The sequence below is a fragment of the Eptatretus burgeri genome, chromosome 8 (genome assembly GCF_056783735.1).
Source record: "Eptatretus burgeri isolate ZD-2024b chromosome 8, Ebu_testis_v1, whole genome shotgun sequence".
Taxonomy (NCBI): Eukaryota; Metazoa; Chordata; class Myxini; order Myxiniformes; family Myxinidae; genus Eptatretus; species Eptatretus burgeri.
The window spans coordinates 3860882-3880022 of NC_140968.1; the positions used below are offsets into that span (position 1 = coordinate 3860882).

Below are 19141 nucleotides of genomic sequence, written 5' to 3' on the forward strand. Positions count from 1 at the left end.
CATTGTCTCATCCTTGACTACTGAAACAATCTACATCGTCAAATACCGCTCGTGAACCATTGTCGTCTTCAGACTTGTTTATTCTTAGGATTGATCATTCATAAGACTTCAGGGTATACTACATTGTTAATAAGAGTATTTCCTGACACCCTAGGATTTGCATGAATTTTGATATAGCCACTATTTCCCACTCAACTCATGGTGACATTGAGCTGGCCATGGCTGAAAAAGTCACTTATCAAATATAGTCCAACTTTTTTCAATTTTGGTCCCTGGGCCATATTCGTGGTCATACTAAAACACAGATGGACAGGAAATTGTTTTCTTTGTATTTGGAATGGAAATAGGTCCTCTGATGGTACTATTGGTATCTGAGGGATGAAGAGTATATTCCCAGTATGGGGTCCGATAGATAGTCGTGCATCTATGATGCTAGGAAGTAGGTTCTGTACGATATATCGGCTTCCATTACAACGTCCGTTTTTTGGGTCAAAATTCCGTAGTAACATAATTGTGGCCCAATTTTCAACCGTAATATATGAGGTGGCATTCCAGATGCAGAGACAGAGTTCAGAAACTCACATGGATATTGATGCACATTCTCAACATCAATGATTTTCTCACTACTCAAATAAATTTTTTCCTCGCCTGGAAATTCACAAAGTATGATTGTATTTATTTCTGTGACGGCATCATTGGTTGGGCACAGTATAGTCCTGCGACACAGCCATGTAGGATCTCGATAGCGATGAGCAAGGTCGTTGAAAATGAAATCGATGAGCGATTTTTATATTTTGTAGGAAGTACTTTTCCTCGATTTGCGCTTTGAATTCGCCGACATGTGAGAGGATAGGTAGTCGACCCTCGCCAATCTGAAGGAGTTTGTATTTCATTTGAAGTTGACACACCGGTGATTTTACACAATTTTTGACAAAAATTTCACCTTTTTCTCTGACCTCTCCTCGAATAGAATCGGAAGTAAAGTTTCAACAACTTCCGGCATAATATATAATAATATAAAGCGAGAGCTGTGATTGGTTCAATAATAAAACATGGGTAAATGCGATACAAGAAGAAGACAGCCAGAATGAGGTTTCATAATACGCCTGTAATATGCGCAGGTGGTGTAAGAATAGCTGTACATCAACACCGTGTTGACCCGTTCAGCTGTTTCGGAGTCTACAGCAGACATAATGGGTGAATTATAGTATGTGTGTGAGATGAGGATGAGGATGATGATGATGATACAATGTTTGTTACATTTTTTGTGTCAAATGCACCTTCTGAGGTAGTTCAGCATGTGCAGAAGAGGGTTTAACATTGCAGACGCTGTTTTCTCGGAGTGGCATTACGCCTCTCAGCGGTGACGGTCTGTCGACGACAGACGTGATGACGTCAGTGAATGACCGATGATGTCATGACGTCATTACGCCTCAGCGGTGACGTCACACGTCGCCGTGCAAATGAATGTAAAAATTAGAAAATAGCCAAAACTTCCCAAACCTGTCCGTCTGGCACGATCTCCCATAGCCTATGATGTACATTAGACCACAGAGCAACCGCATGCCGAAAGTGGCGACAATCCGTTCAGCCGTTTGAGTCTATAGTGGACATAATCGGTGAATTATAGTATGAGATACAGTACACATCAATTTTTAACTAATACTATACATGAACTAAACTTAAGATGTGGACTGATATATTAAAATTATACTTGGATTATGTGGAATATAAGGCTCTCAACATATTGGCATCTCTCCCTCTATCGTTTACCGTCTCTGCTTCGTCAACTCTCTCAGCCCTCCGAACCTTCCCAGCAACTCCAGGACACACACACACGTTCTTCCAGTAACCCCGTGGTCGTTAAAATCCCCAAAATCCACTCTTTTCTTTGGGGTTTCAGGCAGGTGGTGCATCCCCAACTCTACCCACCATTTTTGTACCCCCATTAACCCTCCCAAACCCATCCCTGTTCCTTGGAGGTTGCGTTGTTTCCTGCAGTCCTCTTTTCTTATTCGTTCGTTCCTTTGTTTGTTTATTGTGTCCAACTGTGCTCATCCCCACCATCATCTTGCTCTTTCATGAGCCTCGTTATTGTAAAGAGAAAAACGAATTAATAAAATGTTAACGAACTAATGTGGTTTGAAAAATGGAACCATTAGCTCCTCTTAATTTTTCCCTTCATGAAATCAGGATTTTGTTTTTTTTCTTCATTTGGCTGCATCTCTCTGTGCTGACTTACCCAAGTTCAAAAATATGAATTGCTGCTTCAGCTGCAAATGGCACTTTCCAACGACGAATCGCTTGCTTGAAGGTTGCATCTGAAAACGTTGATGTGCAATTGCTGTCGTAGGAAGATGTCAAAGCTATCTAAATATCCTGACCGCCACATCGATGTCGTGTAAAGATTTTAAAATGGCGAGACTTTTTCGCTTGGTGTTGCTTTCCCACAGTGACACGACCTTTTCGTGAGCCGACCATAAACTCGCTGAAACATCGGCTACTCGTACACCTGTGGCGCCGGACAGAGCACGAAGGCGGCCCCACGGCACGCCGAATATTCTTCCGCCACTTTGAACAGCTGAGGCGGCTGCGTATGTGGAAGATGCAGCTTCTGGACGAGGTGCACCTCCTCATAAAGTACGCAAGCGAGGATGTGGTCACGCTAAAGGTCACCGACCCTTCGCAGGTACTCATTTCCATTCAACCTTTACATTGAATGTTTTGTGAATTCTTTTTTGATGCTTTGCCAGACTCTAACTCTTCATTCCCATATCCGTTTTACCACCCTGCCAGCCATCTTTCTTCGTGGTGTACAACATGGTGACGACGGAGGTGCTCGATGTGTTCGAAAACACCTCTGAGGAGTTGCTTGAGCTTCTTGAGAGCTTCTGCGACTTGTTTCGTAATGCAGCTCCTTACAGTCAGCCCATGCAGTTCCTGTGCTCGGCTTCTTGCAACATCTATGCCCGTCAGATCCAGCGCAGGTACGAGCATTTTGAGAAATGAAAACTTATCACTCTTCCAAGTTTTGGATCATTTTATTCTTTCAACCTCAACTCCTATTTTAGTGTTGGAACATCTGATGAGGAATGGTATTGTTTAACACTCTGGAAGACAGATACAGACTTACAGTAGAAGACTTTATTACGGATAGAATTTTTTTATTTTTAATTATCCCAAAATTCGAATGCAGCTTAATGCAAACGGAACACACAAAATCATCTCTTGTGGAGAATTTGAATTCGGCCCACGAAACGACTTGCACTTATGCTTCAGTCACATTTGGCTCGGCGGCCGTAGGGTCTAAGAAAATCTACGGCCACTAGCAATTATAGGGTGGCCGCAGTATTTCCACGGTCACACAATGCAGCAGTCGCATATGTTTTTATTTTTTGGGTAGCCGCACGAGGTATTTAGAAATTGGAGACCGAAAACGTGGGGGTGCCGTACGGTCTTTGATTTGATGTCGCACGGTGACCTGAGGGCGTCCTTGCGGCGGCCATAGAATTTTCAAGGCAGCCTCAAGGTGCCTGCAAGGCGACCGCAGGGGGACCCTAAGGCGGACGTGGAAATTGTGCGGCTGCCGTAGTTTTTGGGGGGTTGGCAAAATTCATTTTTCATTGACAAGATCCTACGGAAAACGCACGAATAATGCAAGCCCACCGTACGCACTACATACGGTCGACGTGGAACACATCTACGTCATGGCTACGGCTTGTCGAACTGCTACGGCCAACCTAGAAATGAAAAAAGTTATGACTCTGTGCTTTAATTCCACGGCGACCCCTACGGCCTGTAAAAGATAGCCATATGGCATAGGGCCACCCTGAGGCCACCTCAGAAACTCTGCGGCCGCACGTTTGTCAATTCGGGGGGGGGGGGGGGGTACGGCCGCCGTATCCTAGCCGAAGAGCAAATGTGACTCGTGCTTTACCAACAATCTCCCTCGTGCTTTCCCCAAGTTAATCTCTCATCCTCACTTCAGCAGCTCTCCATTAATTTTTTTTTTAAAAACAGAACTCTCCTTGGACAGTCAAAGTTCAGCCTTTTCAGGTCAAATCGAAGGCTTTTCTGAAAAAAATTGGTTTCAACACACATTGAAGCCAAACACCTCAATAACCGATAAGTTATCTTTAAAAAGCAAGATTTGATCAGTGTGCAATTTGGCAAAACGGTTCACGAGTCATCCGAGGTGTCGTGGCACCAACTCTCTGCCTGGGTAACAAATATGCTTGACGGTAGATGGCGCCTCCTGTGACGTACGATTTACAAAGAAACTGGGTCACATGATCCTTTGTGCGTTGTGTTTACAAACATCATTCACCATTGTTATTCGCAATTCATCTTGCCTGATCAGAATTCGGACTCTGAAGGATCATTAGAGATCCAGCTGAATCTTGACATACAGCCGTATACACACACACATATATATATATATTTAAAAATATATATTTAACGACGGGGTTATGTTCTGAGAAATGCGTCGTTAAGCGACGTCGTCGTTGTGCGAACATCATTTTTTTTTTTTCGTTTTCATTTTCGAACATCGTACTTACACAAACCTAGACACCTAGGCTGTATGGTATAGCCTATTTTCGTTTTCGAACATCGTACTTTCACAAACCTCGACACCTAGGCTATATGGTATAGCTGTATGGTTTCCAGGTCAATCACTCGACGTGACCTCTTTCTGGCAATATTAGCAGTGGATTTTGTACGCTTAAGGTCCATGATGAACAAAACACGAGATTAAATCAAGAGACGCGGTAAACACGAGATGTACAGTAGAACAATGCTGCGTGATACGGCATGCTGTTTTACAGTTAACTTTTTTTTATACAAGTAGAAAGAGTACACTCTAAAATAACAATAAAAAGTACAGTATATAAATACATAAACCAGTAACATCGTTGTTTATTATCATTATCAAGTATTATGTACTGTACAGCATACATAATTGTATGTGCTATTTTTATACGACTGGCAGTACTATGTCGGCTACATCACTCGGCGATAGGAATGTTTCAGCTATTTTTTTTCCAGAACTGGCAGATTCGTTGTATATGCGATCCGTCGTTGCCCGGAACGTCGTTAAGCGGCACATGACTGCATATAGATATATAGTCATGTTGGACAAACCCCCGTTAACACGGACTATCTGTGCTGGGATGTTTTATCCCGCGAACGGCCGAAAAGGTCTCCAACTTCTGTGTTCAATTGAAATCGATCCATAACTTTACCGTTCCCCCAAGGTCACCCAAATGAACCGAATTTGCCAGCAACACGCACAGGAGGCAGAAGGATAGAAAACGTTTCTTACCTTTGGTTTATTTATGAGTATGGGGAGAAAGGCGGACGGGACGTGCAAAACATAGAATATGCGAGTCAACAGACACAAAGATGAGTGTGGGGGACATGCAAACGTATCTACAAGGATGAATAAATGAACAATCCCAACCACACTCTTACGCAACAAAGGGGTACTCACGCAGGCGAGGACTTCTCAATGGCACGAGCTGCATCATCGCCATTCCAGGGCTCCCCAGCAGACTATGGCACCATGGCTTGCGGTGCACCGGCCAGACAGATTGTTTGTCCTTTTAAAGCACGTAGCGCTTTCCTGGTGCCTTTTTGTGGCCGCTCGTCCTCACCTGGCCCTGCACAATAACTCGAGGTTTTTACGCATGCAATCTTCTCCGAGCTATTCTGTCGATACATTACATACGCTGCCTCCTCAATGTCACATGTAACAAGAAGACTGACTGACAGGTCCCTGATATATGGCAATATAACCTACTCGAAATCCACAGTTCATACTCTTCTTACAACGATCTATCTTTGGATCCCCCACCCCCCTTTCCATGTAACAACATGTATAAACCAATGGAAAAAGAAGCCACAGGAAGCCACTTTTCCTGCTGAAAGTGTGGTGTTTTCATTGTCTGAATAAGATTCAACTGGAGATGGAAGAAACCAAAAGCTGCTGTTATGGCAGATCAGCCAGCGGAACAATGGGTTTTGTCTGAAGAAGGCTTGATTGTTCTTCGTTAGTGCTGTTCAAAACTTGTAGCACTGCTGTTTTGGATATGACTCATCAGTAGACGGCACCAAGGCATATAACCAGCCGAAGGAGGGGAAGGGGCTTTTTATCAAGATTTCTGATGCAGAACATTCAATTGCTTTCGGCCTACGGCTTTTTACAGGAGTTGGTGCAAATGGTTTGGTTATGCTCTCAAAATTCATGCTGAGTGAACAGATTGAACATGTGGAGGCCTAAGCCAACAGCTTGTAGACTGCACTCTGGGATCATTACCTGACTTGGACTCCATCCATCGTGTTTAACACGAGCTACCGACTCCTGTCGAAGATTTTTGTCCACTGGAAAATAAAATGTCTTCCCGGAATAGCTACCACTCTTAGAGTCAACAACACAACAATAAACCACGGTTTCATCATGATTTCACAAGTACAACGTGAAATTACGTGCAACTGTCTGCATCGTACTTTACTGCAGAGCGCAGCATTAACGCACATCACACATGAGTCATGCCCATCAATTGCTGTGCACATAAGTGGGCCAACAGCGGCATAAGTAGGTGAAGAAAAGAAACTTTACCTTTGGCTCACAAGGCGATAAGATGTTCGCTCACATAACAAGCAAATTAACAGCGTAACATACTTTCATCCATATGCATTTAGAAAGCTTTAGATTTCCATCCCTCGGATGGTTGTAAAAAGGGTGTCCCGCATGCCTGCATTAGTCCGTGGACGTTAAAGATCCCATGTGTCCTTCACGAAGAGGAGGCGAGCTATCACCAGCACACTGAACAAATGACACATTCCTGCTATAACCTACAGGGGACACTGCATCAGCAGTACAGCTCTGTCCCGAGCAATGATGCAACCCATTAGCCACATGCTGCGTACTAAGTGAATGAATAGACCTTACTGCAGCACCATCCGCAAAGCCCCCGACCCACCCTCCCCAATTGGCTTCCGAAGCATCGCCCATCATTCCTGTTGGGTCTCTTCTGTTGCAGGTTCAAGCATACGATAGTCAATGCGAAGTACGGAGGGCAGACGGAAGCCGTGAAACGCTTACTTGCTCAGCTGCCCATCAGCGCACAGTCGTACAGCAGCTCCCCGTACCTCGACCTGGCGCTCTTCAGTTACGATGACAAATGGGTGTCTGTCATGGAAAGGCCCAAGGCTTGTGGAGATCATCCGATACGGTAATCTCACCCTTTTCCACTATGCCTTCTTTCATGAAATTGAACATAACCTAAATGTAGATGGCTATGATGGATTATTTTGTGGCATGGCTTACACGGCTCTGATGGCTTGGCCTCGATTTCTGACGATGGCTGAGCAGTAACAAGACTAACAAACTTAAAAACGAGTGAGGGGTTCTTTGTTCGGAAATTGACTGAGGAGTTAATTATTGTGAGTGAGTCAGGAATGACAAGTTAATTAATTTATTCTTTGAACCAACATAGATTGTGGGATTTGAATCCATCACGAGGTAAGTGCTCATGTAGCATTGCGAAACGTATCTCATCTGGCTTCGCCTTTCCACAGCATTTTTGTAAATTGTTGTGAATTCATTGTTGAAGAAGGTACTGGAGCAATAACTTTCACGTCCTGCTTCAATGTCATTTCTGACTCATTCTCTACGACTCATTCAATGTGTGATGCATGTTTTCTCATTGCGCATCCAACAAACCGCTTTGTACCTGCTCTAGCTTCTACGCTCGTGACTCAGGCTTACTCAAGTTCAAGATCCAAGCAGGAATGCTCGGTCGACCCATCCCCCCGTCTGCCCGTCGCCTCGTTGCCTTCACCTTTCACCCCTCGGAACCCTTCGCCATCTCAGTACAACGAACGAATGCAGAGTACGTCGTCAACTTCCACCTGCGCCACGTCTGCACAAAGGACTGACTGCACAGTTTTATGAAGTTGGCATTTATATGGTGCGGGAATGAACTTCTGAAACGTTCTCACTGTTGAGCTGAGTTATCGGTTAATATTGTATCATCTTGTTTTCTCGGTAACAAACGTCTTGCATCGTGTCGTCGGTGCAAGGCACATTGTTGATGTTTTTCAGCTTTCATTAAAAGCCATGAAATTAATAAATGGAGTCACAACCCTCACTTGAAGGATAGGGGATTGACATATTGTCGAGTCAATGGTGGAAATGATGAAAAAAAAACAAAAACGTATGTGGGTATTTGTCATCGTTTCCTAAAATGCTAAATACCCAGAATTATTGTGGGTACAACACATTTCAATATTTCCCATTCAAAGTGAGAGGAAAGCACGTACCGTATTTTCTGGTGTATAAACTGCGCTTTATTGGCAAAGAAAGGTAAAAGTTGGGGTTGCGGTTAATACACGGGTATGGAAAAAAAGTCTTAAAAAGGATCAATACTGAATTTAAATGATATTCAAAATGAACACATTTTTGTAGCAGTCAGAACTGCTGTTAAGCTCAATTCCGCCATTTAAATTTTGAAAATCAGTTCAGGTTAAGAGTTTGTCCAGTGTTTTATTTACCATGTGCAGAAATTAAAGTCACACTCGGAGACGCCCGGAGTTTAGGTGCGTGGCGTATATGGAGCCTCGTGGCTCTGAAAACGCCATTAAACACAATAATAATAATAACAACACCAGCACCCACCTCAAATAAGCTTGCGCACAAACTTGCGTGCATCCGACAACAGGCTGGGGCGGTCACTTGACCCTCAAGAAGGGCCGCTTTGTGCTTCGTGAGTGCCTCCGCTTACGGCACCAGCTTACGTCACGTATCATTCATGCTACCTTTCAAGTTGTGAAGGCACTCATTCACCACAGCGTTCAAACTCTCCATCTGCCGGTCTGCAGAAGAGTTTGGGAACCAGGAAGCTGGGAGGCGATTCGGCATAGACGAGTCCATCATCCGACGCTGGAGAACAAGCAAGGCAACGATAGAGAAGATGCAAAGAAAGAAAAAGGTGCTGAGGGGAAGTCAGCGAAGTGGCCTCGGCTCGAGGAGAGTCTCGTCGCTTAGATCCGGGAGAAGAAAGCGGAGGCTTACGCCATCTCAACACTTGCTCTCAGGCTGAAGGTGAGGAGCTTAGCTATAAGGAAGATGACATTGGGGACTTCACGGCCAGCCCGCCGTGGGTCTACAGGCTTATGGCATGCCATCAACTGTCAGTTCGACACCGCCCACACATCTCCCAACATCTACCCAATGATATGGCTGATAAGACTATGCGCTTCCAGTCCTACATCGTCAAGCTTCGTGAAGAGCATGAATATCCCCTCAGCAGGATTAAGAATGCTGACCAGAAGGGGGAGTGCAATGTGACTATCAACACTACTGGTCAAGAGAAGGACCAGTTCACCATCATGCTCACCTGCACCGCAGACAGTGGCAAACTCCCCCCATATGTCATGTTCAATAGGAAGACACTGCCCAAAGACAAGTTTCCAGCCGGTGTCATTGTTCTTGAGCAGCAGAAGGGGTGGACAGATGAGTGACTGGTCCAGGACTGGGTGCGCACAGTATGGAGTTGTTGGCCGGCTGGCAGCCTCTCCCGACGACTGAGCATGCGAGTTCTGGATGCGTTCAGTTGTCACAAGACCGAAAACATCAAAGCGCTGCTCCATCAGACCAACATCCATCTCACCATCTCAGGCAGGATGACATCACTCCTGCAGCCCCTCAGTGTCCATCAACAAGCAGTTCAAGGACGGGCTACATCGCTGCTGATCCGACTGAATAACGAGTGGGGAGAAGACCTACGCCAAGAGCGGGAGGATGAGAAAGGTTGACCTTCCGATGATTTGCAGCTGGATTGTGAATGTGCGGGAGAAGATACCATTGGACATCATAAAGCAAGAATTTCTGAAATGCTGCATCTCCAACAACATGAACAGTAGAGGACGACATCATTTGGGAGGAGGAGGAGGAGGAGGAGGAGGAGGAGGAGGAGGAGGATGCAAATGACTGTGACAGTGACGTGAACAGCGACGGGGACTTGCTCTACCATGATTCGGACAAGGAGTTACGTGCCATCTTCGACGAGGAAAGCATTGACGAGGATGTCCTCGGGTTTAGCTGAAAAGCTTCATCAAACGAAAATGGCCCTTTTTAGAGCCACAAATCCACAAGAAATATGTTTGATACCACAAGGTTCCCATGAATCCCTTTTCTAGGAACAAAAAAAATCTTTATAAAATTAAAAAATAAGACAATCCGGTAGGCGGACATGGGTAGTCGCCTACCCAATAGAACCTGACATGATGGGCCTGTTCGATGGGGAATGACCTGAGGATTATGCACAAGAAAATTCATGATTCCAGCTTCAAGGGTTAATGCTGCAGATTGTTTTTCGGTTAAAATACCCCCACATTTAGAGGTTTTTCGGCCATTGCTAGGCAACGGAGGGGTCCATAGCAACGGTTCTTTCTCACTCATAACTAGGACATACCATGAACCCACCATACCAGTTTCATGTAGATCTGACTCAGTCTCTGAGATATAACGAACTTCGTTTTTTTATTGTTTTCGACCAGGGTTCATTCAAGGTCTATCTTCTCCGACATTTTTCATAGGATCCGGCTGGAAATTTTTGACAATATGGCTGAATGTACTGCCCACAGTCGCTCGTGGCCCGATTTAAAAAAAATTTTTTTTATGATATTTCAAAAATTTCAACGTCCCGTTGCTAGGCAACGGTGGTGTCCATAGCAACGGTTCTCATTTGCACACAACTTGGTCATGGTATGAACCTACCCACCAAGTTTCATCGAAATTGCCATTGTATTAACGGAGCACTGGACTGAACAGACAGACAGACAAACATAGCGACGGAAAAACTGATAATAAGGGTAGAACAAATTTCAAAAATTAAAAGAAAAAAATTTTATTTTATATATTTTTTATTTTTTTCGACTGCATCTACTACCCAACAGACAGACAAACATATCGACGGAAATACTGATAAGGATAGATAAAAAAAAAAAATTTCGACTGGATCGGCTCCCCAGACGGAAATACTGATAATAAGGGTGGAACATTTCTAAATTTTTTTTTTTTCGACTACCCAACAAACATATCGACGGAAAAACTGATAAGGGTAGAACAACTTTCAAAATTTTTTTTTTTTTTCGACTGGATCGACTCCCCAACAAACCGACGGAAATACTGATAAGGGTAGAACAAATTTCAATTTTTTTTTTTTTTTTCGACGACATCGACTACCCAAAAAATAAAAACTTCTTGGGCTTGTGGCATGGTATTGTGTACACTGTGGTCCTAAATGAGGAGAAAGCTTTGAAATTGAACCCAGTTTTAATCAGATAAACAATCTTAATGCTATATAATGCCCAAGTGTCTGTGCTTTCAGAAAATGTATACTTTGCTCTGGGTCCTATGGATATAGTTGCTCACAAAGCATGTTTTTTTTTATCCAAACACAGGCTATTTTTTCCATTTTTATTGCTCATTTTTTAGAAATGGGTTACATGTATGATTGTATATGTTGTCCAAAATGGTTGAAAATGCATTTTTTGTTTGATATATATCGTTATCCATAAGAATAGAACAATTCCTCGAAACAGTACATTTCTTATGACCTTCTGCATATCTTGGCACCTTCAAATGTGTAAAATCTCAGATTTTGCAAAATTTCCCCCAGTCATAGTGAAGCTTACAAAATCTTATTCCAGAAATTTGAAATGCATCTGATAGAACATCATAAATGGCAATTTACTTCTGCATAAAGTGATGATTTAAAATGGCAAGTTTCAACATGGATCATTACTACATACCAGTTTTTTCAGGTTCACTTCCATGATTGGGTCAAAAATGTTAGGAAGTATGTAACAAATTGCATTTACCAAGCTGCTACAAAATTACTGGGAGCTATAAGCTTGATTTTATAACCATAGAATAAGTTTACCAAGATGGCCCTATGATATAAAAAAAATCAATACCAAAGGCCAGTTTGTGTTCAGTATGCAGAACATCAAAGGTCGTTAGGAAGTACGTAACGTTTTAAAGAAATCTGCACTTTTAATCCCAAGATGTTAGTTTGGTTCATCACAGCATGTATTTCTATGGTCAAGTTTATGTGCATATATATTTATGACCTGAATGAACACTGATCAATTTGTTAATTTCATATGACCTTGACCTCTTTGCTGAAGGTCAAATATCAGGTAAACCAAATATTCTCCATATATGTGGTTTACAATTAGTGTACAATACATATCTAAGCCATCAGACCAATTTTAGAATGATATGAGTGGTTTCTTGATCGATAATTGATAACCAACTTTGACCCTGTCAGAGCAATAGAAAGAGGAAGAATTAAGCTCTGCCCATATAGATCCTGAATCCCCATGATGTTGGCTAACAAATGATATGCAAAACTTAATCATACAATGACTTTCATTTATTGGTCCCCCGTGTCCTAAATGTGTACATAATACCTTGCTACAAGCCCTTGCTATCCTCCCCTCTCTCTTCAACTTCTTGAAAATGAGAATAGGACTGTGTGACAAAATTAAGCGGACGTGGGAGTAAGCATGTCGATACCTCCGTCACTTTGTTCCGTACAAACGTATTGAGATCTAGATCAGAAAATAAAATTATCAATATTAATTTCTTTTTTGAGGGTGAAAAACAGGGGTGCAGTTAATACACGGCCGTGGTTTATACACCGGAAAATACGGTACCTCACCACTCCAAAAGATACATTCTGCCAATCCTATTGTCAGCATGTTGTTAGTTTGTCGAGTAATTGTAAAACGTTTGTGTCCATCACTACCTGTAAAATCTCATACATCTTTGTATAATTTGCTGTGTTGCTTGTTGGGGGCCATACAGGAGGTCTCACACTGTTTGCCTGTCCCGTATGCCGACTTTCTTCTGGTCTCTCTCCTCTATCTCCATATTTCTTTCCTATGCCCACCTTTCTCCATTCCCTTCTCTTATCTCTTTAATAAATTAAAATAAAAACACCCTTCATTCCTCTCGATGTTCCTACTCTGAGCTGCCATCCCATCTCCCTTGTCTGTCTTCATTTTCATCTTGGCCCTCTCCCACACACCCCTCCCCCCTCACTTTCTCACGCTTCCTTCTCAATCTATTCCAAGTCAGGCTCGAAGGATGGCCGAGAGGTTCGCACACTCGCCTCGGAGCTGTTTAGCCTGGGTTTTAATCTCAACCCAGCAATAAACGGTCATCCCGGTGTTTCGCAGGCAGGGTGATTCACTGTGTGTGCCGTCCCTCAGGTAGACATTAAACTGGGTGTCCCATCTGCCCTCATTAGCTGCCCATCTGCCACAGTGTCCTTCGTGAAGAGTTGGCGCATTATCGCCGGCACCCTGAACAAATTACAAATTCCTGTCCTAACTACTGCTGGGAAGGCAATGGCAAACCACCCAATGTAACCCTTGCCAAGAATATGTTTCGGCAGCACCGACGCTCTGCAGCAGAGTATGGTACATCAGAATCAGAATCAGAATTTCTAGTCATCAAGAAGTTGGAAAATTTTATGGTTATGACCCATAACCCACTCCCTTCCCCACCCCCCTCTTTATTCTCTCAAACTATTCACGTGAACTATGATCATGTTGCTTGCTCACAAGACTGAGCCCTGCGATTCACATTTGTAAACGTGAAACTATCATTTGTCGAAGTTAAATAATATACATCTCCTGTGGTAGTTTTGCTAGTATTGTCTGGTGGTTAAAGAAAGAAAGAAAAAACGAATTGGATGTGGCTAAAGTGATTTTCATTGCATCGTTTTAACAGTTAAAATTGGTCTGGTGTCGATGTGTCGAATCGCCTCCTCCATGTGTCCTTGTGATGTCATTTCCAGTGAGCGTGCTGATAATTACAATTCAACATCGTGTGATCAGTTAAATTTATTTTTAAAAGTAGGAGCCTTTTATACTCACAGGATATAAACATGGGCACATAATATCCAATTGTAGTATTGAAGGGATAGGCAGGAGGACAAAGCCAAGTGTCTGGTTGGAACCCAAACTTGCAACTGTCACAGTGAAAATTAGACAAAGTGTAGCGGAGTCTCCATTCCCCATCCACACCTTTGTTTTCAACTATTCGGAGCAGAGTCAGACGCGCCGTACTTTGCGGGGGCGGCAGCCGTTGTGTGGGAGAGGCGTAGCATCTGTTAGCGACACCACTTGCAATCCAGACGTAACCAGGCCCCTGAGTGCTGGCTGCAGAGACAGGAACAGATCTCACAACCAATCAACATGAGCTTGAACAGTCAATTATGCATTCAAAGTGATGGTTTTATCCAAATTTCATATTGAAACTCAATGGGTTAACAGGTTTTTAATGCTTCGATTTCAACTCACAAAACGTCCTGGCCCAATTCCATTGAAAACAACTCGAACGTGCGTGATGTTTCTCTTCGATGCTTTCTGTGAAATGGGAGAACCTGTTAGGGGATGCTTCGATAAAGAAAAACAGCACCAACTTTAAACGTAGTTTAAATCACTGATGAATGTGGTGAAGAATCAGTTTCTTTCATCATGGCTGATCACCGTCTAACATGTATTCCTTCCCTTCAAACCATCCTCATTATTTGGTGAAAAAAAAAGTTTTTCCAAGTATGTTGGTCCATAGCATTTGTCTGTCTGTCTGTCACACGATTTTTGGCCACAGTTTTCAAGCAATCGTTCTGAAAAAATGTTGTGGGTGTAGGTGACCGGCCAAGGACAGCAACGCTTACTTTTGGTGAAAATCCGAATCCGGACCCAGAAACAAGAATTATTTAATTTTTAAGTGATTCTTCATCGTTGAGAGATGGGGCTAAAACGATATTGCATTACGGTATATATCAGTTGTGGATGGATTCGGATGAAACTTGGCGGACATATTGGGTGTGTGACAAGGACTAATTGATTCGATTTTTGTAAAGATCCAAATCCGGACCCAATAATTTTTCAAGTGATTCTTCACCATTGAGAGATCGGGCCAAAAATGATATGCACCCGGACCCCAACATAATTTGCGACATGCTCTTACATTCACGGGAAATTGTCCCGCATAGTTACGGTTTTCGTGGCGATTTTTCTTTTCTTTATCGAGCCGCGAGCAGAACACAGTTCTAAAACATATCTTCCACTAGCCATACACAAAGCATCTCGATGTATGTACAATACAATACTGTACGTACGCAAAAAATCATATCTTCCACGTGGCCTGCTTCCTGTACGTGTATTGTAGCTTCGCGGGATAAACATAGTTCTGCAGGATGTCTCACCAGTGTAACACGTCATTCCCCACGATGCCATCCCCCATGAGCTACTTACAGATGAAAACACCAACAGCATCTATTGATGTATCCAGTAATTACCAGGTCGCCACATACGGACATTACACAATGGAAACACTCAGCATAGCTTAGTGTAAATCACCATCTTGCTACAAACAGCACCATCTGAGCTGTTACATTTAAAAAAAAACGTTTAGCATAATCTGCCTGCAGATAGGAAAGATGTCATGTCCTGTGAGTTAAAGAATGTACATGCTCAGCATATCTATTAGTGTAATTAGCAGCGAGCTACATACGGACCAATTACACAATGACATCGCTCACCACATCTATTAATTATCAGCTGCCGAATACAGCATTACCACGAACCAATAAAGTTATCCCCCTTGTCTCCATTTGTAACAATGACAAAACACTCGCGGATTTTACCCCGACAATCGCGGATTTTCGTCTATTTCCACAGCATTTTCTTGCGTTTTCGCAAAATTTTCCCTGATATTCACAGATTTTTCATGGGTTGGGAAATCCCCAGAACCTGTCCCCCCATTTCGCTTTGAAACAATGCTCCCACATTCGCGGTTTCAGCATTTCACGGGGTTTTCCCAGAAAGTATCCCCCACGGATGTCGGGGTCCTGGTGTACAGCACAGTATCTCAAAAGGTTATGGATGGATTCCGCATAAAGTTTGTGGACAGGTTGGGAGTGTGACAAGGATGAATTGATTCAATCTTGGTGAAGATTCGAATCCGGATCTGGATACGAGAATTTTTGAAGCGATTCTTCACCACTGAGAGACGGGGCCAAAAACTATGTATCGCATGAGATCCCAAAAAGTTGTGGACGAGTTATGACTAAACTAGATGGACGAGTTGGTTAGGTGACAAGAACAAGCCGATTCGATTTTGGTTAAGGTCCAGATTCAGATCTGACCTATCAGTGGGAAACAAAATGTAAACTATTCAGCCTGGTGGAGGTACGTGCTCTAGGAAGTGCAGTTCCGTTTCGCCAAGTGTCACTCCACGAGCGATTTTTCATTCCATTGTTGTCCTTCTCGTCACCAACTTCCACAACAACAAACTTTCTGCCACTTGAACTCAAAGTAACTTGAGCAGTAGGAAGAACAGAGAAAGAGGATGGATATCACCGTACATGCACATTCTGAAAGAGGAAGAGAAAAATTGGAGGACGTGATTGAAGCAGAAAAGTTAAGAGATCCGAAATGCTTCAGTAACATAATTATAATGGTGAGAAGGGGGTTCCGAAAGTTTGAGGCCGAGTCACGTAAATCAAGAGACAGCTTATGTACACAGTTCAACGATGTGTATTATTTTATCCAGCCTTGACAATAATTTTGGAGTGCTGAAGAGGATTGTCCGACCAGCGGAAGCACTGATCTTCAAGAGGAACAGTTGGATAACAGAAAAAAAGTCAAACAATCCTCAACCTCCGCCATCTCCTCGAGAGATTGGTGGGCCCAGGCGATGGTGCAAAGCCACGTTCCCAGAGATTTTTGCTCGTATTTCATGAATGAGACCTGCATATACTTCGGCCTGCCAGGCTGTCCTCCTTCGAGCCAGGGATACAGATGGTTTTACTTTACTTCCACAAAAGATCCCTTGGAGCGACTGGCTGACATTGCCGAAGACTTATGACGGTCCATCAGCTTCGCAACTATGATGACAAAAATTTCTACATTTTTTTATTTATTTTTAAATCGGGGATCCTGAAACTTCTCAATTTTTAAAAATAAAATCGGAGGCCGTTGCAGGACACGTTTGAGATTTTAATGTACCCGTCAGTTTATACCATTTTTCACCCAATGGGGGATTGAGAAAACTGAACATGAAACTGTGATTTTTTTTTTTACTCTATAATTGTGTTTTAAAACAACATGGAACTGTTTTTAACCCTTCATTTGGGTGGCGTATAGGCAACAAGCCGCTGCCTCGATTGCTCCTGAAAACAAATTAACCCAGTTTGCGTATCTGAAGTGAAAACATGCGTACTGCTTACGTGCATATATAATACATTGTGGTTATATTGCTCGGGTAATTCCAATTGAACCTTAAAAACCCACCTTAAAAAATTGAACCCCACCTTAAAAAAAAGAAGAAAATGCGAAAATTGGCGATTAAAAAAAAAAAAAAATTGGACGGAATCAAACGAAACTTCCACATGCGCAACCTCAAAGGGTCCTCATTAATCCCTGAAAGATTCAGCTTCCTCGGTCAAATCCTCTTTGAGAAGATGATGTACATACATCCCTCCATTATATATCGATATAGGCCTTCACATGCATTTGAAACGGCAAAATGCGCGCATGCACACACACACACACACACACACACACACACACACACACACACACACACACACACACACACACACACACAATTTAACCTGTTTGATGTTCATATACGAGAACAAGGCTCATGATGTGGGGATCCAAGCTTGGAATCCCACATGAGCCGATCAGTGAGAGTACTACTCTCGTATACTGTCGTTTTCACTGAAGCATTTTTGCCTGAGGGGATTGGAAGCAAAATAAATGGGCGGCGAAATACATGGAGACTGAGACTCACAGTTCCTGCAGATAAGCCAGTTGTTTGTGCGGCAACAACCGAAGACTTCTTCGAGTTCTTGAACCCTTCTACTCCACAGCTTGTCAACGCAGCTGCCTTACCATCCGCAAACACAACCTGGATTATGGTGCTGTTGGGAAAAGGAAAAGGCATCAGGAGGAATTAAATGGAGCGTTCTGGAAAAGCCTGAAGTATTACAACAGTGGCGGGGGTGGGGGGGGAGTCGATGATTCTAACCTTCTTGTTGAGGTGTAAATTACGATTGTTGTTGAGGTGCAGACGGCTCAAAGTCTGAAAATTAATTCCTAATCGCTCAAGTAATTTGTGCATGAGTAATTTTAAAAATAGGATCACTGAACCCTTAGCTTATCTGAGTCCTGGCCTAATGTTGTGACCCAAATTTTGTAGCATTCTGACTGGTGGGTTGAGAGAAGAATATTTTGGAAGGAATTTCCACGAGCGCCATTTTGATACACTTCCGGTTACGTGATCAGCATGGCCTCCGCAATTTAACATCAGGACCGTGTCCTAATGTCGTGACCCAAGTTTGGTAGGATTCTGACACGTGAGTCGGGAGAAGAAGATTTTTGAAGGAATTTATCAGATTTTTCCCAAACATTGCGTCGGCCATTTTCACACACTTTTGGTCATGTGATCGGCATGACTTTGGCAATTTAACATCCCTACCCTGGCTTAATGTTATAACCTAAATCTTGTAGCATTCTCACTGGTGGGTTGAGAGAAGAAGATTTTGTGGGGAATTTCTGCGACCGCCATTTTGACACACTTCCGGTCATGTGATCAACATGACCATCTGACCAATGCAATTTAACATCAGAAATGTGTCCTAATGTTGTAACCCAAATTTGGTCAGATTCTGACTGGTGGGTCGGGAGAAGATTTTTGAAGAAATTTACTAAGTCGGCCATTTTAACCTACTTAATGTCATGTCACCTTCAAGAATCACCGCTCACCTTCACTCTTTCATTCCTCTTTCTTCCCTCCCGCCTCTGGAACAAACTCCCTCACTCTCTTCAATCCCATTCTTTCCTCCAGATCTTCAAAACAGCTGTTCACCACCATCTTATATCTTCCTCCATCCAAAATCTTGATCTTTTCTACCCCCGTTAATCTACCCCCAACCCCAACTCACCTCCTTCAAATTCCCGGTTTCCCTTCCTGAAAGTCCCTGTATTACCCGTGTACCATCTAGTTTACCCCGTGTATCCCGCCCAATCCCTCTCCCTTCCACAG

At 43.1% G+C, this 19141-nt stretch overlaps 2 protein-coding genes across 6 annotated transcripts in view; one reads left to right on the plus strand and one right to left on the minus strand.

The window, feature by feature from the left end:
- Positions 1–13014, plus strand: part of DET1 (DET1 partner of COP1 E3 ubiquitin ligase) — a 32278-nt gene extending 19264 nt beyond the window's left edge. For all 5 annotated transcript variants that reach the window (XM_085890670.1, XM_085890671.1, XM_085890673.1 and 2 more), the window contains 4 exons: positions 2454–2689; positions 2797–2987; positions 7044–7235; positions 7746–13014. In XM_085890670.1, coding sequence (XP_085746796.1) covers positions 2454–2689; positions 2797–2987; positions 7044–7235; positions 7746–7941 — 815 coding nt within the window. In that variant the 3' untranslated portion in view covers positions 7942–13014. The remainder of the gene's footprint in view (positions 1–2453; positions 2690–2796; positions 2988–7043; positions 7236–7745) is intronic.
- Positions 13015–13908: 894 nt separating this feature from the next.
- Positions 13909–18055, minus strand: LOC147020950 (small ribosomal subunit protein uS11m-like). The gene is made up of 3 exons (XM_085890674.1): positions 17888–18055; positions 14383–14448; positions 13909–14241 (listed from the first exon to the last, which is right to left on the minus strand). The coding sequence occupies exons 1-3, from the start codon at positions 18038–18040 to the stop codon at positions 14134–14136; spliced, it is 327 nt and encodes a 108-aa protein (XP_085746800.1). The 5' UTR covers positions 18041–18055; the 3' UTR covers positions 13909–14133.
- Positions 18056–19141: the final 1086 nt, after the last annotated feature.

What these genes read in the sequence shown, in the direction of transcription:
- LOC147020950 (XM_085890674.1), bottom strand. Translation starts at nt 18,040, where the DNA reads ATGCCTTTTCCTTTTCCCAACAGCACCATAATCCAGGTTGTGTTTGCG. An exon ending in CTGGCTTATCTGCAGGAACT is followed by an intron (nt 14,449 to 17,887) that starts GTGAGTCTCAGT and finishes CCCATTTCACAG; the next exon opens with AAAGCATCGAAGAGAAACAT. An exon ending in GAATTGGGCCAGGACGTTTT is followed by an intron (nt 14,242 to 14,382) that starts GTGAGTTGAAAT and finishes CTGTCTCTGCAG; the next exon opens with CCAGCACTCAGGGGCCTGGT.